The 23410-nt window shown below is 40.4% G+C and overlaps 1 protein-coding gene and 1 long non-coding RNA gene across 4 annotated transcripts; one reads left to right on the top strand and one right to left on the bottom strand.

Moving 5' to 3' along the window:
• Positions 1 to 1551: 1551 nt before the first annotated feature.
• LOC147309097 (carbonic anhydrase-related protein-like) lies at positions 1552 to 21945 on the bottom strand. Of its 3 annotated transcripts, none has more exons than XM_086272286.1 (9): positions 21590 to 21945; positions 15666 to 15851; positions 15289 to 15413; positions 14027 to 14122; positions 12562 to 12624; positions 12404 to 12452; positions 12051 to 12163; positions 7731 to 7925; positions 1552 to 3551 (listed from the first exon to the last, which is right to left on the bottom strand). In XM_086272286.1, exons 1-8 carry the CDS (start codon positions 21660 to 21662, stop codon positions 7791 to 7793), a joined length of 840 nt encoding a protein of 279 aa, XP_086128412.1. In that variant the 5' UTR covers positions 21663 to 21945; the 3' UTR covers positions 1552 to 3551; positions 7731 to 7790. The 3 variants fall into 3 exon arrangements, with proteins under 3 accessions (XP_086128412.1, XP_086128411.1, XP_086128410.1); XM_086272285.1 differs by having other exon boundaries at positions 7717 to 7925; positions 15666 to 15857; positions 21590 to 21944; XM_086272284.1 differs by having other exon boundaries at positions 15666 to 15857; positions 21590 to 21943.
• Positions 10456 to 11087, top strand: LOC147309098 (uncharacterized). Its single transcript, XR_015126083.1, has 3 exons — positions 10456 to 10627; positions 10702 to 10846; positions 10927 to 11087. It is a non-coding gene; the product is annotated as an uncharacterized LOC147309098 (long non-coding RNA).
• Positions 21946 to 23410: the final 1465 nt, after the last annotated feature.

The following is a 23410-nucleotide window of genomic DNA, read 5'->3' as shown; positions in this document are numbered from 1 at the left end:
TAAAATAGCCCTGTAAGCTGTGCCTCTCCATGGTGTGACCATCTTGCACTTAACTGAGCAGACACAGCTGGCTGAACAGAATGCATATTCAAATCTGTCAATGCTCTACAGTATATTTACTCAAAGGATAAGGTATGGCTGATTTAGTTTTGCTTGTTCTTTTAAGCACACCATGAAAGGACCAAGTCAACCGTGTGCTAATCCACGTGTCAATGCTTGCAAACTTCACTATCATGAAATTTGATTTGCTTTTGGACCATTTGTGATTTAAGCAGGATGGTTGGTGCTAGCTATACAATGTGTATTTAGGGTGAAAAGAAATGCACTGCCCAGAGAAATAGTGTGGCTCTTTGATGTGTTTTTGGACAACAAAGGAAGAAAAAAAGACAAAAATTGACATTATAGATACCACTGGATAATGAATTAAAGGGAAAACTACACAAAACACTTAAGAGCAGCTTCGGTGTCTGGAGCTCTGAATAGAACACCATTCATTTAAAAGGTATTCCCTAATTTAGTGTTTTGATGTTGGTGACCTAACACGTCTGTATAAACTCTCCCATAGCTGATGGGATGTGAAGTTAAAAACAGATGATTCGTATCATATGCATGGGACTATTGTAATCTTAAATAAAACCAGTCATGTCAGGACAGAGATTCCTCATTGTGGGATTAAGGCGGTCATTCTGAATAGTTTTAATTAGCACTCTTAGCCACCTGAATGATCACAACATGCTCAGCATCAGAATCATGAAATCTGATGATCACAAAAATTGGTGGTTGTCTTTTGACTGCAGGAAATATTTTTGCATCCACCAACTGATTGTAACCAGTCACATCAACCAACTGTTGGCCCAGAGGTTAAGCATCCGACACCTTCAACCTTTGCTTGGCTTTTTTTTTTGATTGCACAACGTGACCTGTCTCCAGGCAGGAGTTTGCAAATGACTGCTATCTAATTTATAGAGACAGACAGATTCAAGCAGACTGAAATTTCCGAGTGGGTATATGCTGATGGGCGCAACTCATCTGTGTCTCTTTACGATAAGGGACTCAACTGGTTCACAGTGGTTCTGGTTGTATTCCTATATCAGAGCACAGTTTCTTAAAGCCTACATCATATTTTCTGTGCACATTTACATTTCTGTAAATGTTTGCAAAAGATTAACACAGTTAATTGTTGTATTATCACAAACAGATTATATGTAATTGCCAGCTTGACCCTATTTAACTGCAAACTGATAGCAAGCTCATAGCAGACTTACTCTTATTGCCACCTTATCACTATCATGGCGTGCCAAAGTTGCTATGGCGGTGACAACTGACTGCACGATCAGTTCCAGTCTGCAAAGCAACCATTCCAGAAGCAACAGGTTCATAGTACACAGTTGCAATAATTGTCTCCGTATTTCTTAAGGTTCTTTCCTAAAATAATTAATTAATCTTTATATCATACTGGATACACAAACCGTGTTTATTTTCCTTGTTTGATTTGTCTTTTTTTCATGACGCTTGGTTAGATATGGCTCATTGTCAAGAAAAACACAGTTTCCATTTCAGAGTTTTAGTAAGTCAGCGTGTCAGGTTTATTGTTGCTTTACAGTAATAGTCATCAGTTCTCACAGTTTATGCCAGATCAGTTAGTCACATACAGTGAGGCCAGGCATTCAAACACACAAATACACTGACACATACACAAATTTAAAAAAAAAAACAGTGCTAGTAACACATAAGTTGTGGTAGTGGCTGCAGTGTCCCACTGATGAATGGGATTTGAAAGTTCAGTAGGAACACTGATATCCAGTATTAAAGCTGTTGATTGTGTGAAGACATCCAGCATAATACTGTTTTATTCAGAATTGCTGGTTCATGATGGGCTGTATAGTTTTTTAGTTTGTGTTAGTTTGGTCAGAAATGTATCTAAACGATAAGGTGGACTGACTGTGCTTTGCCCTGGTTTTCAGGAACATAGTCTCAATGCTGGACATTCATATTAAGGTTCAAATAATGAGGTCAGTGTATGTACAAGTAACCCCTGTGAGTTCAGGCATCAAACATTTTTTTAACTCTAAACTTTTTATGATGTCAGAGAGAGAGAATATCCCTAATATGGTCATCTCAGGCACCTAGTTTCACCCACCTGCTGTTCAAACCTGTTTGTCGAGAGAGGTGGTCAAAAATACAAAACAAAATACAAGCTGAGATGCTCGCCTTGCAGTGCGTTGGCTCACCGCCCACATCTGTGCACACAGCATCGTTGCATCATGTTTATGCTTTGCAGGGAGTAATCCAGGTCATAAGCGAAGATGACTTGACTATAGGCTCAATGACATTAACATAAATTGCTTTGCCAAAATAAAAAGTTGATGGTGCCGTTTTGATGCTCAAAAAGTTAATCAACTCTTTTTTATTTTATTTTACTTACTTTACTTGTCATGTAAAAATGCACAAGAATATAAATTTGCGCAAATTAATTTTTTCCCTTGTTATTAGGATGTTCTGGATATTATTTGTTAGCCTCAGAAATATTGAGAATTTTCAGGATGCATGTAAAAATTGATGTTTTACCCTTAAACATAGTTGTTTCACTAACTGGTGCAGCAGTGTGGTAGTGGCATGGAGAGCAACACCTTGTAAATATGGATTATTTTGAACCTTTAAACAATGTTAGTCCCAGAATTCAAATATTGAGTTGGAAAATAAGCAAAATACACTGGATTGAAGGGTTAACCTACAAAATGAGCCCAACCTCCAGAGTGCGGATGTGAAAATGCATCAGGTACAGGAAGCATAGGAAATAATGGAAAATTATTCAGTTCAAAGATTCCTTCAGTGCTTAATTTCCAATAATATTCAGCCAGTACACCTGCCTTCACCTGTCTCTCTCCAGCCCTTTGGGGGACATTTAATAAAGAAATACTAACAATGGAGATTTGCTAAAAAGATTCAAACAGAGGCTGTATAGAAACATGATTTCTTTTAAGATCTTGCTGGATGCTTGATTTAATACACGTGTATATTTTCTTTGTGTGACTTCATTTGAAATTTAGCTTCAAATAAGCTCATAAACTTTGTGTAAAATGTGTACAGTCTTGCATAATTAACGTCCTGTATTCACGTAATGTACAAAGGATGTGTGTGTGTGCGTGTGTGTGTGTGTGTGTGTGTGTGTGTGTGTGTGTGTGTGTGTGTGTGTGTGTGTGTGTGTGTGTACGCGCATGGATGTGTCTAGGTACCACATCTGTGGTTCAAGCTTCCTTTTGTTTTGACAGCAGAGATTGGCTGATTATAAGCCTCCTGTCACCAGGACAGACACAGCAGATTAACACAATACCACACTACAGTACACAAACAGAGGGGGATTTTACATATGTTAAAAGGGAGGGGCAGGAGGGTGTAGAGACTACACTTAAGCACACACACACACACGCACACTGTAAAGGGGTGTAATCAATAGCTTCTTTGTCCACCTTCACTCTTAATCTGCGGCTGATCTAGAACCACATCCTTGCACTGCTGCTACTCTCTTCACGCCTCTTCTTTCTTCTCTCCTGTAAGAAAAGACAAATATGGATGTGATTAGGAGAATGAGAAAAACCAGATGTGTCCAGCAGCTAAACTGTAACACACAGATGGAAATGCTAGGTTTGTACTTTTACAACCAATTACTTTAAACTGGAGAAAGAAACTCCAGCAAAACTGAGGTGTTTTAGAAGGAGGTGTTAAAAAGCCTCTGTAAAAGTTCATTATTTTTTCCTTCGAAGGTACCACATAAAGTCACATATATGTGAGCTGAGCTAGTGAGCCAAAAAGAGGCACATGTTGCAGCAGGGTGGGAAGAAAGTACATTGCCAAAGAGAATTCAGAACAACTTCATAGTGTTGGTCAAAAAAGAAAGAAATCTGGCTGCTAAAAGAGAACAAACAAACAAAATCATCTCTTGGTAGTCGAACATCAGTTTCAGAATGATATGAAATCGGTTGTTTGGTAGCGGATATGTACTATTGTCTTAACTCAGCTCCAGGGTTGCTTTGTTTTCACTGTTCTGACAAATGAAGTCAACTCAGAAGTTTGAAAATAATATTGTTCATGTCGCCCCAAAATCAGTTCAATTAAATTTTATCTACATAGCACCAAATCACAACAACAGCTGCCTCAAGGCGCTTCATATTTCAAGGTAACGACTGTACTGTTATTATTTAGTCTGATCCCCTACTATTTTCCTAAGATAGACAGGCTGCAAGGCAGGATCTTTATTTGCTCAACTAAATCTATTAAATACTTACTCCCATGCTGGTTCAGCATTGGTCTCTGTTTGCGTAGCTCTTTGATCACACAACTGAACAAAAATAACACAAACACAAAGAAGAGGAGGAATTCTGGCCCACTCGTTTTTGCAGAATTGTTTTGATTCTGCCACCTTGGAGCGTTTTTAGCATTGAAGGCCTGCTTAAAGTCATGCCAAAGTATCTCAATCTGGTGTGAGTCTGAACTTGACCGCAGAATTCCAAAACCTTCCTTTTTAGGCTCCTATATGACTCTCAGACCTGTCCAAGTATCCACTCCCTCGTGTTTATTTTACCTTTACCTGTCTCTGTCAAGCTGGTCTGGCTGATTCAAATTTTCACCCTCCGGACCTAACGGGCGATCGTGGCTCAAGAGTTGGGCGTTCGCCTTGTAATCGGAAGGTTGCCGGTTCGAGCCCCGGCTTGGACAGTCTTGGTCGTTGTGTCCTTGGGCAAGACATTTCACCCGTTGCCTACTGGTGGTGGTCAGAGGGCCCGGTGGCGCCAGTGTCCGGCAGCCTCGCCTCTGTCAGTGCGCCCCAGGGTGGCTGTGGCTACAATGTAGCTTGCCATCACCAGTGTGTGAATGTGTGTGTGAATGGGTGGATGACTGGATATGTAAAGCGCTTTGGGGTCCTTAGGGACTAGTAAAGCGCTATATAAATACAGGCCATTTACCATTTACCTGCCTGCTCAGCCTCCCATTGATCAAATTTGAACAGCTCTGACCATTGGCTCCCCCACAGTTTGCTCGTCAACTCACAGCTGAAGAAATTACAACTCAATTGTAAATCAAAAACTCAAATCACCACTGCGCCACTCATCCATGCACCCATACTAAATTCCCTTGGAGAAACCTCCCTTTGTAACAATAAAACCTGTCAACTTTGAGCCGTTGTATCCCGTGAGCTTCTTTGGAGTCTGTTTCATGCTTACAGCTGTCATGGTGATAACAGAAGCACAATGACCACAGCTTCTGCACCAAAAATGCTGTTCCAGATGGTTCAGACCAACTCTAACCTCAACGCATACTCCTATGAATTATGCATGCATATGCATATGTTTTAGCCTCTTTCCTCTCTTTGCTTGTCGATGCTTAAAGACACATAGTGACATGAAACACAATGAACTTGAAGAAAGAAGCCTGTTTTGAGTACAGATATTTGTGTAGTAAAAATGCATAGATTAAAAGCAAAAAGTCATCAAAAAAATAAAAACCCAAGTACAGATACCTGAAAATCCTACTTACGTATAACACTTCATACAAATATTTTTTTAACTCCACCTCTGGGGCTCTATTTCCCCCAGGGGTTGTCTTTCCCATAGTCTGAACTCTTGTCTTAGGTGTGTTTTGCTGGTGGGACCAGATCAGTATCTGTTTACACCATAGACAATAGTCCTCTGTTGTTTCTTTCCATTTTCTTCCCTCTGCTCGCTCACTCCTCTTTCATCCCTCTGGCATTTTTACCTCCTTTCACCAAGTTACCCCTCTACTTCCTCGCTCTCAACAAGCCCTCACTTTTTTGTCCTCTGCTTCAGTTTTTACTCCGTCTGTTACTCTCGTCTGTGTCCTTTGACTTTGGCCTAAGTGGACGTCAGTTCAGATCTTCCACAGCATTCTATGGTATCACAGGGCTATAAGAGTTATATGACCCTGAAGAGCTCTACCGTGTAGCCTTCAGAGCGTAAACACTAGCTGGGAGTTCACTGTTAAGCTGTTACATCTGCAAAAATAGCTGTTTTGGGCAAAATGACTCAGTTCAAATGAAGCCAGTAAACTGACAGTTTTACTCATTATGTGATCACAATTCCCAAAACACCATGACTACATGGAAACACTCAGTTTTCCTCTGGACATTTAACGTGACACACCACTGATTTTACAGGTTAGCTCATGTAGAACTCTCTGTAGTATCATTCCATGTGGTTCTGCAGAAGGTTTTTCTGGCATTTCTTGGCTCGGCTTACAGGCTTTCTGTAAGCTGAGCCAAGCCCGGGACGTGGGCATGAGTCTTATCCATTCATGTAGGACTAACAAAAGTTGGAAGCTATTTAGCGGCATTATAATGTAAGATCCCACGCATGTGGCAAAGCATTACCCAGACTATGAACTCAAATTCAGCATGTTTTACTTTCTGATTTAAAAAGTTACAGACGCTACATCGATGTCAGATGAGATAATTTACTGCAAGGCAGACACTGTGTTCCTGTCCCTGACATTATGTTGCAAAAGGCTAACTGATAGTGTAGAGATGTGAGAAAAGGTTACTGCTTCTGCCCACCGTCGCTCATTTGTATTTAACACGAGGCACTTGTGCTCTTACCTTTAACACTGAGCCAGAATGAGGTCTGAAAAGCTACAAATATTCCTCTTTCTTCTTCTTCACAACTTCAAAACAGCGTAGAAACACCATAAGAATGAAGGAATGCAGACTCATAACCAATAACGCAAAAATGTTTATCTTCGAAAGTGAAGCATTTGTTTTGATCTAAACAGTACTAGGTGACCTCATCTGTAATTATGCAATGTTTGGGGAAAGTGACGTACCTGCTTAATATTCGTGTTTATTTCACATCAGCACATAAAAAATAGTAAACAAGGTTGTTTGTTTTAGCCTTACACTTTTACAGTCGTCGCATTTTTAAGCGTCCTGCTCTGTTCTGATGTCCTAAAGTTCTGCCCTGCCTTCCTCCTGCAGTGCTGCTGAGCTAAATCTGGGATCTCTCCATGCACTTTGTGCTGTATATAGGTTGGTCCCACATTAGTAACTAAACTGGGTTAGTTCTTCCAGGGCCTGATCTATTATGTGCCATGGATTCTGAGGGCCCAAATACCTCAGGGACAGTATGCCTAGTTCATTAAAATTCTGTCCCTCATGAGGAAATGTGCTGAACTGACTAAAAATACAAAGTGTTTGGTGGTAAGTAGAGCAAGTGATAGTTACTTTTTCAAATATCAGTCATCACATCTACAGATAATTATTGATTCCCCATCTACAGTGAGCTAAACAGCATTTTAGAGCTGTTCAGCTCACTGTTTCTGAGTTTAGTTACATCAGATTTGCTGTTGTAGTTTGATCTCACTGAGGGCATCAACAGCTGTTTGTCAGGGTTTTTTTACAGCAGTAGGGAGTTGTCAGAAAAATTCACTGTACAACAACACGCTCAGAGGCTCAGAGTTACAATGAGCGTAAATATCATCTTAAACCATCTTGATTAAAAAAAATTCCTAATAATACTTTGTATTTGCTATTGTACTGTCACTGTTTCCTAACAAACTGCTATTATCTGTCTTGAACCCTCTGCAAGAAAGGTGTACGATACCAGGCATGCGTTCCATTAATAGGTTTGACCTTATATGAAAAGACAAACCCTTTTCCTCAAAGTAGGACGTGACCACCTCAGAACACTGTATTGAAGTGTAACTCACTGTGACAATGCTACCTTCTTTGATTGTATCTGTAGATCCCACAGTTTGTCTGAGATGGCGGTGGAAAGTGGGAGTCACTGGAAGGCAGCGCGAACTGTCCGGTCACTGAGCGGCTGGGTGGGACGGAAGTTGTCCCCCAGCATCCCATCATTCCCTTCTGGCAGCTCCGCACCTTTGACGTGGGACCGTAGTCTCCGAAACTCCTCAATCTGCAATGACAAAGATGTTTACACAGAAACTGAGGGAGTCTGTTGAGGTCTTGGAGACGCAGGGCTACTTTTTCACCAGAAAATCCTCCTTTCTGAATTTTAGAATTATCCTTATTTACTTTAATTTAATTTAAAATGTTCTGATGTCTTACCCTGTAGTAGAATAGCAATCTTCTTTTTTTTCCTTCTTTTTACCACAACAAGAGGAGCACTGTGGTGATTGTGGGTTTAGGTTCCACTGTGCCTTCACTTTATATTGCATTGTGTCGCTGCAGGTATTTATTCATGTCTAAGGAAAAGAATCTGACAAACTGTCAGCTGTATAAAGTCTTCAGAGCCTCACTTTCACCTTCCTAAAAACAAGCTTGTGGGTATAAAAAGGAAGGACTAAAGTTATGTGTGATTCCTCATAACAGAGAAAGTGGAGGGGTTATTTCTGGTGATTTCACTATTTGCTTTGGTTTAGCATGTCAGATGGACAAACGAACCATTTTTACTCATCTCTGAATATAAAAGCTCGACAGGTCATCTACAAAAAAGAGCATTCTGGGCTTTTTATAATTCTCAGATCAGAATAATCTTTCACCTGACTTCCTGTTCATGAGAAAATGCTGCAAGTGCAGATATGATCTACACACACATACTGTGCAGGGGGTAGCAATATCAGGCAAAACAAATATGAGGCTTTTTATGCAGCCGTGCAGCTGTGTCACAGAGGAAAGCTTTATAGCACGCTGTCAAAGTGCATTACAACATACTAACAACATAGTAGGCATAGTAACTGCCTGATATGTATACACATTCACTGAGCACACACACACACACACACACGCACGCACGCACGCACGCACGCACGCACGCACACACACACACACACACACACAGAGTCAATAATAGCCGGATGTTTGAGGTGTGTATTCTAGGTAAGAAGGACCTGCTGTTTTAAAATACTTGCTGTGGTTACAGAACATGTTACAGAAAGAAGAACAGTAAAGTGCAGCACAGTACATGAGTAGGCATAAAAAACAGCATACAGGTCAGTGTGCTGGAGTTAACTGTGTTTTTTTACACTTTGCTTTTTTACTTTAAAGGGATGTAGAGAGAAGTGTAATGGAAAGGGTGGCAGGCAGAAGGTCGCATGTATAGCATAGTTAAAGGACTATATTATTCTAGTGTAACCCACTGCTTGGGCCTGCTTATCAACTGGTGAGAAACTAGAGCTGCTGTCTGAACTGCCTAACACTTGGCAGGTTTTATACTTACGCCCCTCATAAAACCAGAACCCAACTGAAGATTTTTCTGTTTTAGTGTTTGCTTTTAGGACTTCTATTTGTACGCTGCAAACAAGAAGCACTAATAGTTGCGGAAGGAGCCATAAAAATGGCTTAACTTAAAACTTTAAACACATACTATATACCACCTGTTTGCAGGATTGGCTTTGTTATCATCTAAAAATAAGAAAATTTATCATCTTTAACCCATTGATACTTTCCAGCTTTTATTATTCACAATAGGGCATGGCCTGAGGGAGCCTGAAGTCATCCTTTCTGTTGGCATTTCTGCAGGTTCAATGGAGCAGAAAGCAGGGAACATGAAAGCCTGAATTAAATGTCAGATGGTTACTGTCATCATCCTTTACATCAGGCTGCTGGAGTAAAGCATGAGAGACCCAAAGGCTAAATTCAAATAAAAATGTATCAAAAGAAACTCGACAGACTTATTGATTGGTAGTGAGTGTAAAGGTTTCCTGTACTGTGAGTAACTGCTAGAGAGCTGTGGACTAGCATTACTGTGCAATTTAAAAATACATACAGGGCTGACATATTGATCATATAAGACAGGATGTAGAAAATGAGAAACCCCCTCAAACATGAACAATACAGACACTGAACGCAGTAGAAGAGCCACGCCAGTAAAAGCAATGTAACTGATTGGCTTACACTTGCCACGGGTAGCCGTTACCATGTATGATTCATGGCCTATAATTTTGCTGATGTCTACTTTATTTTACTGCTGCAGCAGATATCTACAAGTTGTTTCATAAGAGAAATAAAATGTGTTTTGCCGATAAACAGACTATTCACTAGTAACAGAAATTTTGTATATCAGTGTTAGGCTAATATTCTTAATATTCACCACTTAATAGATCTTGATGCATGTTCAGCCATCCAGGTAAGGAAATACTAACAAGTTGATTCTGTTTATCTAGATGTGAAATTTTCAGTGAAAAAAAAAAAAAAAAAAAAAGACAGGTTAGCCTTGTTAGACTGTGAGATTTCCATCAGTAATGGGGGACATTTAAAAGTTGGTGTGTACCGTAAACCTACGAATACAGATCAGTATTTAAGGTTTCATCATCCACTGCTGCACAAACTGGGTGTCATCAGGACGCTGCAACATAGAGGGAACACCATCCCAACAGACTCAGCAGCCAGCGAAGCAGAAGAACAGCGCTTCAAGAAGGCCCTGAGTAAATGTGGTTATCCCAGCTGGACATTTGTTAGAGCACCTAAAGAAAGCTCCAGCTGATACTGTCATGGTCCGTGGTCCTGTGTCTGTGGAATGCGTGATGCTCGGGTAGCCACACCCCCGGGCTGGGCCATCACCAGCACACCTGCTCTCCATCCCGGTGATTACACGGAGATCCACTTAATCCGGCGCTGACGGATGCTCCACGCCAGTCCGTAGTCATCCCCACAGTGGTAACCAGACTTCCACGAAAAGTGTGCATTCTCTACTGCTTGGAACTTTGTTTAACCTGCCTACTTCTGTCCAGGTTTCTACTCGGCGTCTGCTACCTGCCTGTCCTCCGGCTCAACTGGATCTCGCGGTGCTCACCTGGCCCACTCGCCATTCCACGGACTTCCTGCCCCCACGGACTGCCACACTTCCCTCCCGAGCTCCCACGGTTCCGTTCTATCGTAAGGCCCTACTCTAACTCAGTCCTGATGTTCTCCCCGCTTCCTGGCTCCCTAGTAATCATCTCCCCTTTCTATTGCAGCCCCCCGCCGTCCCGATCCCGGCTTCCTCGTGTCATTGTTTCCCCGGATTTTTAGTTTCTGTTTTGCTCTCTACTTTCCCCGGGTCGCCTTTCGTTGTTTTATTAAAGTGTCTTTTTGTTAGCTCGGAGTCTGCGCCTGGATCCTTTCGTGCCCGCGCACCACGGCGCATGACAGATCCAGGAGAGAAGGGCAACCGCTGCTTAAGCGAAAACCTGTGGTCATCCTGTATGTGTCAGGAGTATCGGAACAGCTGAGACGCATTTTCTCTAAACACTGCATCCGTGGCTTTTAAACCCCAAAACACGCTGAGCCAAAAATTGGTCCACCCCAAGGATCAGGTCCCCTGACACAAACAGAGTAATATACTGTACGCTGTTAAGGAGGATTGCCAGGATTTATACATTGGAGAAGCCAAACAACCTCTGGCTAAGATGGCACAACACAGAATAAGTAACTCGTCAGGCAAGGTCATTGATCAGTGGTTGTTGATCAATGGTCATGACAATTTGCTTACTAATGATCAAGAAACAGACCTCACAGCCCATTGTTCATTCAGTGGTGCTAATTTAAGTCATTATGCAAATCTACTGTATATAAGGTTGGAAACCTGCAGTCAGCTGAGACTGAAGAAGTCACTTGGATCAGTGGCGAAACATTTCTCTCACTGAAAACGCTACGTCCAGATGACCAGAATCAACTTTTTGGGACCACTTTATAAAGTTCCTGAAATGCTTTTATTGTGAAATAGCAGCAGGGTTTTGCGGTTTTGCAGCTCTCTGCATCTAGGGTTTTTTTTCTTTTCTTCTTATTATGAAAGATTGACAATTATACATTAACCCTTTACTGTATTCACCATTATATTCTCCACTGATTTCTGGCAAAATATATCCGTCTCATCAGCAGCTAAACACTCCACTACCATCAGCAGCTGATGCTGTAGCTTCTTCTGAGAAAACAGCTGCCTGAGGACTTTGCCTGTCAGGAACCCAAAACACTGAGCTGAAAGGGCCTTTAAGGCTGAGATAATAATTCTGGGATTAAACAGAAGAAGAAAAATAAATAAAACAAAAAAAACCTTAAAAAGGCAGAGGATGCTTTACTTTACCTGCTTTATTTGTTTTACCTGTAACTGTGAGATGGTGAGAGGGTAACGATAGAGAATCCAGGTCACATTCTCACTACAAGGTGGTGTAGTCAGAGATCCTTCATACACCCAGTAGTCTCTCAGTAATGGATCTGTGGGCAGGTTTTGTGGAAAAAGCAAACATCAGTTATACTTTGATGATATTGTTTCAGCTCTCAAGGCTGAACAAAAAACAATTTCTTCATCCCATCATGCAGTTGACTTTCTGAAATGAGGACATGATCTGCATTTTTTTTTTCAACTTTATCTCACACCCACACAAAAATCGTATGGGTGTTATCAGGAGGCAATAGCTACAAATCTGCATCGGTGCTCAAGACATCCTTGCTTACCCGGTAACAGAGTGTTGGGATTAAAGCAGGGGATTATCTTGCTCTTCCCCTGGTGGCATTAACACAAAGATAATTATTCTCATTGTACATGCATCCTACAAATCCAGCATTTTAAAATGCTTTCATCTGCTCAGATTTTTTTTTTAATTCAGTCACACCTTGTACTGCAGGTCCTGGAGAACTTCAGTGATGGCCTTCAGTCCCAGATGCTCTTTACCAATCTGATAAAAAAGTAAGCATGTTTGGTTTCACAACTGACAAAGTAGTCCTTATTTCAGCTTGAACTAGTTGATAACGATAATGCTACCAGTGATTGTGTTTAAGCAGGACTTTTATACTTTTATGTCTGCAGGAAGTAAACAGGGAATGAAGTAAGAATTCTGTTGAGAACAGGATGTGTGTAGTGTTAGGTCTGAGGTCAGGAATGTTTTGGGTTGAAGAAAGAGTGAGATAGCCACTGTTTTTTGTCAAGGTTTTTGAGCAGGTTTCTCAGCAGACTAGCTTTTCAAGAGGTCTACTGAGAGTTCTTGAAAACCCGGTCTCATTTCATGAGCTGAGGATTATTCCTTATGGAGTGCATTAAGCATGTAAATCAGGGGAATTTCACAGGAACGTGGCAAACAATACATTCCAAACTGACTCATTCTCAGGCCACACCAAGCATATCTAGAATTTATCTGATCAGTCATTTAGGAAAACAGCTTTTACAATGCTAGGAAGGAAAGTACATTAGGGCTGATAAAAGCAAATGTTTATAAAAATGCATGTCAAGACTAGACTTAAAACGGGCATTGTGGCTCAGTCCCAGTTTAGGGAGCCAGCATATAACTTAGAACTCCACAGAAAGACAGCACCTTTTACTTTGTGTTTAACTGAGCATTCACAGGCTGCATAAGATGTCACCAAACACTCTGTAGCTGGATCATATACATGGAAAATGGGACAGCCTTTTTAAATGGCACTTCCCCTGAGCTGCACTTAACAGGGAGAAATGGTGTGTTTAAGTGTCTTTTTTTAAGCATGGAGAAAAAAATGCATCTGTTTTATGAAGAAATGTATTTAAATTTATGTTTTTGTTTTTTTTTGGGGGGGGGGGTATCTGTATTTTTTTCTTTCTTTTAAAGTTCTTCAGTGGAAGCTTTACAGACATTTTCAAACATTTAAAAAATGCAATATATCAAGCAATAACTAGTTTTGACAATGTCTGTCACACTGGGGACAGTGTGATGATTTTCTGCTGGTAAGCCTCAGTTGCATTCATGTAGATGTTGCTTTGACCTGCCTAAACATTACTGCACAACACGTATTTCTCTGTGGAGAAAGTATTCATTAATGCCACTGGTCTTTTTCAGTAGGATAATACACACAACACTTGACAAAGAGTTCAAAGTATTGGGCCCCCAGATTTCCCAGTTCACAATAACAAGTGTATGTGGAATGTGCAGGAAAAACAACTTCATTCCATGAATGCTCCACCTCCTAACTTCCAGGACTGAAAAGACACTGACTTTAACGATGTTTCTGACTGACATAGAAAATAGTTTCTTGGCTATGAATAAACAGACATTGTAAATCAATCCTTTATCAGGTCACTTTGCCAGCCTTCTGGCTCTGGATGCTTACCTGCACAAAAAGAGCTATGATAAGTACTCCATTCTTCTTCCCTAGAGCATCCTCCAATGTGTTAAACAGAGTGCTGTTCCAGTGAATCAGATGAAGCTGCACACAAAGAAACAACACATTACAATCTGTGATTGAGTGGCATTTGCTGTAGAGAGGACAAGTTGTGAGTGAGTGAGAAACCATCAGCTTGTGGTGACTGAAGGCTTTTTGTAAGGGCTTTCACATAAACAAAGGGACGTGTACAAAGCTTCGACCCTGAAAGCAGTAAATACAAGACCAGACTGAAGTTACATACATGATAAGACTTACAGCTGCCATGCTATGTGTCTTATTATAACAGACACAGTGGAAAAAACATTAATGTATAATATCTTTGTGATCTCTGAGCTGCCTGTTTCATTATCAATAGCCTTCTGCACTGAGAACTGATAATGTGTTTTGTAAAAGGAAACATAAGCTATCGTAAAAGGGTAGTTCTGCTGCTACAAACAGGAATGGAAAGAGACACTGAGCTATACTGAGAATAATATCTGCAGTAGATTGAGCTCAGTACAATCGGCACAGTAAACTGTATTTACCACTGTCTTCAAATAAGCCAAGCTCTCTTCACACAATTTTCCCTTGTTGACTACGGACAAACACTAAAAATGGGAAAATGGGACATTTGTAGACCAGCAAGTCCAATGTTCTGTTGTCAGATTCATATATTTTTGGTGTCCTAATAATTAGGAATTTATTAGGTATTTACCTTGAGGTCCAGTAAAATGCCAGATATTATATTGTGCAGGAACGTTATCTAAGAAAGTTCACCAGAATTTATAACATTAGTGTTTGAAGATGGAGTCCAGTTTTGGGAAATGCAAAGTTGTTGTAGATGACAAGATAAAAATGGGATTGACCTAACGTGGAGTAAAAACCAAAGTAGAAACAGCTCACACATTTGTAAACAAAAAAAAAAATGAAAATATAAATGTAGGTTTTTGGATGGAGTGGTACAGTTTCTTGATGAACTGTCAGAGAACGCACCGTAAAGATTTCACAGACACACGGAGTCACAGAATGTTTGATTATGACTGTGGAACAATGCTATTGATATCAAAGCAGATACTTTTCAAAGAAAAAAAAGATTTTGTCTTCAAGGACTCATCAAACTACAGTGTTAGCTGAAGACAAGTCTAAACAAATCAGTGCATTTCTTTGGTGTTTGGGGTGTGCTTCATGGTTATGGCCTTGCTTTTTTCTCTTTTTTCTCCTTGGTTTACCTCCATAGGGAAAGCCTTGAAGTTGACCGTGTGCTCCGATCCTCTTTGGTTCTCTTTGCCCCAGTGGAATCGAACCTCATGAAGCTCATACTCGTGATCGCTTGGCAGTGGACCTCCAGTAACCACTGTCACAGGAAACCAGAGGGTTTATGATCAAGCACGTACAGGAAGAAGGCTAAATAGGTCAGAATAATAGTCGGTGTGAGAGAAAGGGGTCATTTGTTATGCGATGCAACTTTTTTGCTTTTCCCTTGTGAGAAAAATATACATTAATCACCTCCTACCAAATCTCAAAAACTATTCATACATCCTGTTTCAAAGCAGTTTAGTCAACAATTTGTGTTTGCTGATATGATGTCATGGCTGCTGGGAGTTACCTGACTTGGACCTGAGAATAATACGGACAGTGTGTCCATCATTGATGACCTCGCAGTCTCGACACACCACGTAGTTTGGTGACAATCCAACATCCAGGAGTGACGGATCGTAGTGAGCCTCCCTGGAGTTTAGATTAATGGGAGACTGGTACTCGCCATTGGCTGCTGGGAAATGAAGTCCCCATTCTACACCTTTATGAGCAAAAATAGGCATAAAAATGCACATGAAATAGAGCATACATTCAGATTATTGTTGTAACATATAGGCTTACTAAGAACATGACCATTAAAAATGGTTGCACAGTTTCAAGTGTTCTGCCAAGTCACACTTAAAAGTAAAGGGAACTGTTGCACCAGCTGTTTCAAAGTTCAAACTTTGACTAGCTGTAATATGTTACCAAAGTCATCATCTACACTTAATTTAAACAATATACACCACATAAAACAGCTCTTATGAAGGGCTTGGTCATTGCTAAATAGGCGTCCATCCTGTGCCTCAAATCAAGTACTTCCCTAAGTACCATTTGAGGTAAATAATGGCTTTCACTGACAGCTTTATTCAGAGCAGTCATAAGCAGCATCAAATATTGTTTAAGGGTCAAAAAAATGAAAGCAGCATGGAAGTGGCTTAATCTGCATGCCATATGAAGGGTACGAGGTTGCAATAAGCCCTGCAACAGACTGGCGTCCAGGGTGTACCCTGCCTCTCAGATGAATGGATGGATGGATTGGATAGATATCTATGGTTACAAAAAGACTTCCGGTGAAGTCTAGAGGGAAAATCTGTAAAAACTTCCCAAATGAGTTCATGGAATCGGTCATAAAAATAGCAACACTATTTTTCTTCTTCGCTCAATGACATCAGTTTCTAACTTTCTGCAGTTTCGCTTCTGGATTTTTGGTGAAAGTTTGTACAATCTGTGATCAGATGCTGACAGCAGGCAGAAATCCAATCACAGTCAAAGGTTTCAAATGCCATACTCACAACTCAAGTTTTAATTGGTGAACATGCAATCAGTCTAAATTCATGTAGGAAGGAAATATGTTGTGTACTTAATGTTGTGTGCCAGTAACACAAGTATCCAAATTAAGATACACCTTTAGAGATTTATTTTACCAACAGCTGGTCCAACCCAATCACTGACCCTGAAACTTAACCATCAATTCAGCTGTCATTCACTTTGGTCTTTTTCCCATACCAGAAAAAATCCCCTTCATGTTGTTAGCCATGCTAACAAAGCTCACTTGCATGGCTAGTGCTTGCTCACTAGCCTCGCAAGTGAGCAAACATGTACTAGACAGGGAATTGTATGTTTAGAGTACAGTTACCAGTTAAGATTTCAACAAGTCATCCAACTTGACTGGTCATTTGCTCTTCCTACTGGAGGAACGTGGGGGGGCTGTTTTATATAAGAGGGGAGTCAGAAATGTTTTTTTATTAGCAAGTCTACAAGCAGTAAAGTCATAACCTGTAATTATTATAATAAATATGGCAATGGTAGCCTAGTAACAATGAAAGCACATTTTATGGTACCATAAGTGGCACAACACAGACAACTGTTTGATTAGTATGAAGATGGATGGATAGTTATTTACTGGAGTTTGCTGCTCTCTCTCTCTCATATATATATATATATATATATATATATATATATATATATATATATATATATATATATATATATATATATATATATTAGGGGTGCAACGATATTCGTATCGATATTGAACCGTTCGATACAGTGCTTTCGGTTCGGTACGCATATGTATCGAACAATACAACATTTGTAATTTATTTTATCAACTTTCCTTCTGACGATGCTGTCTGTGTTGAGCGCTCAGTGAATCTGCATTCGACTACTCCGCCTAGGCTGCACTGTCGAGCGCAGATCCACTGAGTGCTCAACACAGACAGCATAGTCAGAAGGAAGAGCGCAGGGCAAGCTAGCAAGACAGAAGTTAAGCTCTCCAGATCTGGCGTTTGGAATTATTTTGGTTTTCATGTGACGTATGACCCTGAAGGTAAGCGAGTCATGGACTAAAGTAAAACAGTATGTTGGATGTGCCATGCAATGCTCAATTACATGGGTGGGAGCTAGTGTGTTAGCGCAGTTAGCTCGTTAACGTGTTGGCCGTCTAGCCCCATGCACGGGGCGATCGGCGGTAGCTCGTTAACGGAGATTTGCCGTGTTGTGGCGTTAAGGTCATTTCAACGAGATTAACCTGAAATCACTAGTGGGAACACAACGAATATGACTGCACATTTACACCGACATCATCCTAGTGCAAAGACAAAAACAACAAGCATGCTACTAACTTTAGCCGAGTCATTTAGACAGCTGTTAGCACATGATTCTCCTTATGCTGCTGAGAATATAGCCCAGAAGAAGCGGATAGTATAGCTTTTATTTTGGAAAGAGACATTTCTCTGTAATAAACTCTCTTTTCCAAAGATGAGTGATTCCTCAATCAGATACAGGGCTTGCAATATCGCTAGCCCGACGTCCTGGGGCTAGCTATTTTTTTCAGTCGGGCTACCAAAATCTATCTCTTCCCTGCCCGTCGGGCTATTGTAGGAAGAAAAATATATGTCAATGCTTTTGCATTCTTTCAGAAATGTAGCTGGGTAATTATGTCATTGGCATCGGTGAGCCACTGTCAATATGTGACATATTGAAATCGCGTTTGAATTTGCGCTTGTTTTTTTGCTTTCACTTTGCAATCGCGCGAACTGTGTATAGAGAGCGACAGCACTGATCTGTGAGTGATGAAAATTTGTGCACCAATTCCTCTGACATCGTCTTATTAATCGTTAGCTCACTATGCAAACATGACAAGTGAAATCTCCCGCAGCAAGCTTAAACATGTGAGAGGTTGAGGATATATATTTCATTTCTTCTGAGCCAAATAAGACAGGTCAGGGTGAAGAAGTGACAGCCAAAGAAAAGCTTACCACAAAACGGAGAAGTTATGACAAATCAGACTATAAGGCAAAAAGAAAGTGCAGCTTCATGGTTTCATGGACAAAAGAATTTCTGTGGCTGCAATATGACGAGCTAAATAACCAGGGCTGCACATAAGTGGTCCGCAGGTGCGCATTCGCTGTCAAAATAAAAAACGCGCACAAGGGTTAGGGTTAAATTTAAAAACTGTACTTTTGAGTTAAAATATATATTTATAATTTTAATAAATGACAAATTAAAAAGGCATGAACATTTTTTTGTATCGAAAAAATATCGAACCGTGACACCAAAGTATCGAACCGAACCGAACCGTGAATTTTGTGTATCGTTGCACCCCTAATATATATATATATATATATATATATATATATATATATATATATATATATATATATATATATATATATATCCAAACTCCAATAAATAACTATCCATCCATCTTCATACTAATCAAACAGTTTAAATAGTAGTTGTGGTTTAAATTGGGGTTTGTCGCCACAAAATCAAAGTCAAATAATATCACCTGAAGTGATATAAACAGATCTGGGTGTGTGCTTGAGAGGAAAACGGTGGTTTCAGAAGAACGTGTGGGGACACGAGACTGGCTAAAACTGGTCTTAAGTCCCTCTTCCTCTTTGCCTTGTCCTCATTCTGGTCCTGAGTTTCTTTCTGCTTCCTCTCAGTGTCTAGTAAACAGGACTTCTTGCAGTGAGTGTGACAATGAGATTACTGTTCATAAAAACAAAATTAAGCAGACTGCAGTTGTAAAAACAGGGCAAATCTGTCCTAAATGAGACAGATCACCTGTTCACAGCACAACACTAGTAAGGCCTTTGCTATCAGTTTAATAGAGTGTGAAGATAAACAAGTGTAGAGAAAGTGATCCCACTGAAAGACAGAATTTGCTTCACTTTTCAGCTGACTGCAACAGTAAGAGATGTGTACAATGTGCACAACCTGCTGTGTTTTTAGAAAAAGGAAATACACACTGGCAGTATCGTGTTCATGGAAAGTCCAGTACACCCATCTGCCTCCAAGACAAGGAGCTCAGGCCTCACAGTGTGCCTTTCTGTTGGGACTGCAGATAGACGGTCCTCACTGGCTGACTACTCACACCATAGCAAAGAAGCATGGGGCAGTGGTCACATTCTCGCTTTCCTCAGCAACTAAAGCCTTAACAACAGTTTACTAAAGGCAGTGAGAATTTCAGTGGCACTACTAAATTGCGGATTGTTGCTTTAATGACCTCAAATTAAGGACTTAGCTTTGTGAGTAATTACGGTTTTTTTGCTTCAGCCATTGGAAAAGAATTTGGTGTTGTTAACTTTAGTGTTAGATGATATCATTCTTATGTGTAAGCTAATCAAGAAATGACTGTGCCAGCTTGTTAGCCACACAGGCGTTAGTTGGTGGCCATCTGATAGCCACCACTCAGCAGGGAAAATGTGCACCTTCAGTGGTTGTTGGAGGTTCTGGCAGGCTCTGTGAAACCAACTGATCAAATCGCAGACCAGTTAGTCAGTGACCTTGTAATTCACTGGTTGCAGCAGAAAGATGTGCTTTCTTTAACTGGTTGTGGGTGGTTGCTGGAAGTTGCTGGCTGTTGTTATCAAGAAAGTGTTTGCAAGCAGATGTAAAGTGGTACACCAAAACCCTTCTTTGAGAAACCCCCTTTGCTTTACTTGATAGCAGGCTGCCACCTTTGCAGCAGTTTATATGGAAGATGCTGAAATTTCTGTAAACACTTGCAAACTACTCACCAACTGTTAGTGAAACTAAGAGTGACGAAAATGAGAAATTGAGAGCAGTCAGAGTAAAAGTTAGGGTTAGCCCTAACCCTAACCCAATTTATACTGCACTTGTTCCACTTTGACTAAAGCTTGTGGCGTAAATGACAACTCGTTGTAGAAAAGTCTGTCTTCAATGCAAACTGCAGGTGACCAAAGCTATCACAAGCAGATTCTTGGTGTAGCTGATTTCACCTGGCAATAGCAGCAACAATTTGCCAGCAACATTTTTCCCTGGTGACCAGAGGTTGTCAGGGGGTCAACCAACCTCTAGGTCTATGTGACTGACACCTTAGCTAAGTCCTAAGAAAGGAAACTTTTGCTTATTACACAGCAGTGAGCTCTGTCAGCTCATGGCAAGGAAGTTCTGTACTTGTGCTTATAAATTAAGATGAAGAATTTCCTGTGGGAACCTCTCATCTCCTCTTAGCTAACCAGGTATTTGCATGTCAAATATTAGTGTCTTAGATATACATGGTATTCCATATAATTTAGTATACTTACAGTAAGAATTTCACAGTTCAGTGTGACAGTATATCCCTCGATGCTCAGTAAAAGCAGCATTAGCAGAAAGACAAAGTGAACACATAACTACATGACATACTGAAAGTATGACAGTAATGTTTGTAACCTATGTTCAAGTGTTTATGTGCTTTATTCAGTTTCTCTGTAGACAAAGATATATGAGTGATATATGAGTGACAGCTCTTAATGCCAAGTCATTTTGGAGTTTTATTGTATGAATTGTAGAGTCCAAGGAAATCTTTGCTCTGCTGTAAGTCTCTTACCAACAACTGTCTGTTGCAAGTCTCCTATACTTTTAGCAGTGCAGTGATAAACAGCTGTTTGCTGGCAACTTGATATTGTTGCCAGCAAAAAGTGATATTGTTCTTGTGATATTTTTCTATATGACTGACTGTAAATCATGCCGTTCGAGCAACCTACAGCATAGGAGATGAGAGAGTAAAACCATTAGTGGTGTTTTAAAAACATATTGGTCTGACAGATGTTGTACAGTGTATAACCCAAATCCAACTAAAGAATCAAATTGCATTTTTTTTAAATGTTTTGAAAAAGTGTAAAGTTTTGGGTTGTCCCCCTTAAAACTCCTCCTGATCCTTAGCTTTTCACACATCTCCAGCATCCCTTCACATGCTGAGAGAGCCCAGCCTACCTTCCTCATAGCCCCAGTCCATCTCATCTTTCCCCGGAGTATAATCCGACTCCTCATTCACATTGTCAGCCATGGTGCTTTGCAGTCTACTCCCTGTGGCTAGAAACCAGTCTGTCCTCCCACTCACGGCTCCCCGTCACTCTGGTTTTAACTGGTTTTGGACACAAACTGAAGTCTGCTGGATGGATTCCCAGCTCAACAACAACTCTCTCTTTTCTTTGATGCAGTTTCTCTTTTCTTCCTTTTTTCCGTCTGTCTCTTCTTAACCCACTTTCTTACTCTCTCTTGCTCTCGTCCTCCTAAAGAGACAAGCTGATGATGTGTGCAGACTGCTCTGCCTCTCTGAGCAGCTCTTTACTCTGTGTTGCTCCACCTCTTTTCTCTCGCTACTTTGCTCTACTCTTATCTCTCTCTCTTCCCCTCTCTCTCTCTTCCTTTCTGTGTCTCTGCAGGTGTGCTTGCTCACCCTGCCATAAAATGTCAGAACAGTGTTTCTTTTTCATCTCCCTGCCCTGTATGCTCCCTGTGTTCAGAGGTGAAAATAAACTGTAAAGCATATCGGCTTTAATTATTTTTTCTTTCTTGATTTATTTGTTATGATCGTTTACCCTTTCTGCTGTTTTCGGAACCACAGTGGTTGTGTGTATGTGTGTGTGCTGGAATGCTGGCAGGAAGGTCGAGCTGGCGTTTCTGTTGGAGGTCACAGATCCACCCTTGGGTGAAGGAAACAGCAGTGGTTGAGAAAACATGCAAAAAGTAGCATGAGGGTGAAAGTGAAAGGCCAACTCTACTTCAGACTTGATGACTTCAAGATGGACAAAGAAAATGGCTCTCAAACACCCACAGAAACCTTTGGCTACAACTTCATGGCCTATCACAAATGAGTTTGAACACTGAACAGTGCTTTATATTTCACCCTGTTATACATTCTTTAATTACCAGTTGTTGTCATTTGTAAGTTAACTATATATTTTTCAATTTTACTGTATTTTGGGAGGTGGAGTCTCAAATGGGACAAATAATTCATAGTATTGACATTTTTTCCTTTGTTCATTCCCTGCTTTCCTAATCCATATCCTCCAGGCTGCTCTCGTTAATTACCCTACATTCTTTATCAGGAAACTGTCCTTGGAAACTGTCCTCAGAGCAAGCTAAATGAAGAAGAGCTCCCTTGATATGCAGGAGCATCAGCATTTAAAGAACAGCCAACAGGAGTGTCCTCCCGATCTGAAATTCCCAAAGTTACCAAATCATGGGATTTGCTAGATTTTCCAAGAGCCAAGAGGAAGTGCAGAAGTCTAATTTGCACTCAAATTTTTAAATTACACAACATATCATTTTACTTAAGTAACAGAACAGGTTGTTACCCTCTGACTCCCAAAAACCTTATAGGAGTTCATGCTGAAATGACATATGAGTGTTCTTAAACTGTAATAGTATCACCCAGGAAGAGCAACTGAATCCCTGTTTGGAGACGGAACGTGTGGTGGTTGTGTAATCAAACACAAGACCTTAAGCTATGAGCGGAGGTTTTTCTTTAGGTAGGAACACTGTTGCATACTACTTTGAGTTTTGTTTCCTTTACCTTTTATTAATAATTAAAGCAGTCAGTGGCTGCATGCCTTCCACCGCCTTGTAAGTCGGAAGATGAAGAACCCCTCTGATATATTCTACTTCAGATGTAAAGAAATGACGACAAACTAATCGAATGTAGAAATTTCATAGATTATAATCTATGTGATTACCGAACAAGTTTTAATCTCTATTCACCTTTGTGCTGCTAAAGGTTATAACAAAACTTTGATCTTGTTGTGCTTTACA

The sequence above is a fragment of the Aulonocara sp. 'chitande type north' Nkhata Bay genome, linkage group LG18, assembly GCF_057382095.1.
Source record: "Aulonocara sp. 'chitande type north' Nkhata Bay isolate Kocher_YH1m ecotype deep benthic linkage group LG18, A_spYH_male_GT1.1, whole genome shotgun sequence".
NCBI lineage: Eukaryota > Metazoa > Chordata > Actinopteri > Cichliformes > Cichlidae > Aulonocara > Aulonocara sp. 'chitande type north' Nkhata Bay.
This window is presented reverse-complemented; position numbering and strand designations above follow the sequence as displayed.

What these genes read in the sequence shown, in the direction of transcription:
- LOC147309097 (XM_086272285.1), bottom strand. Translation starts at nt 21,662, where the DNA reads ATGGCTGACAATGTGAATGAGGAGTCGGATTATACTCCGGGGAAAGAT. An exon ending in TATTCTCAGGTCCAAGTCAG is followed by an intron (nt 15,414 to 15,665) that starts GTAACTCCCAGC and finishes TTCCTGTGACAG; the next exon opens with TGGTTACTGGAGGTCCACTG. An exon ending in TCCAGGACCTGCAGTACAAG is followed by an intron (nt 12,453 to 12,561) that starts GTGTGACTGAAT and finishes TAATGCCACCAG; the next exon opens with GGGAAGAGCAAGATAATCCC.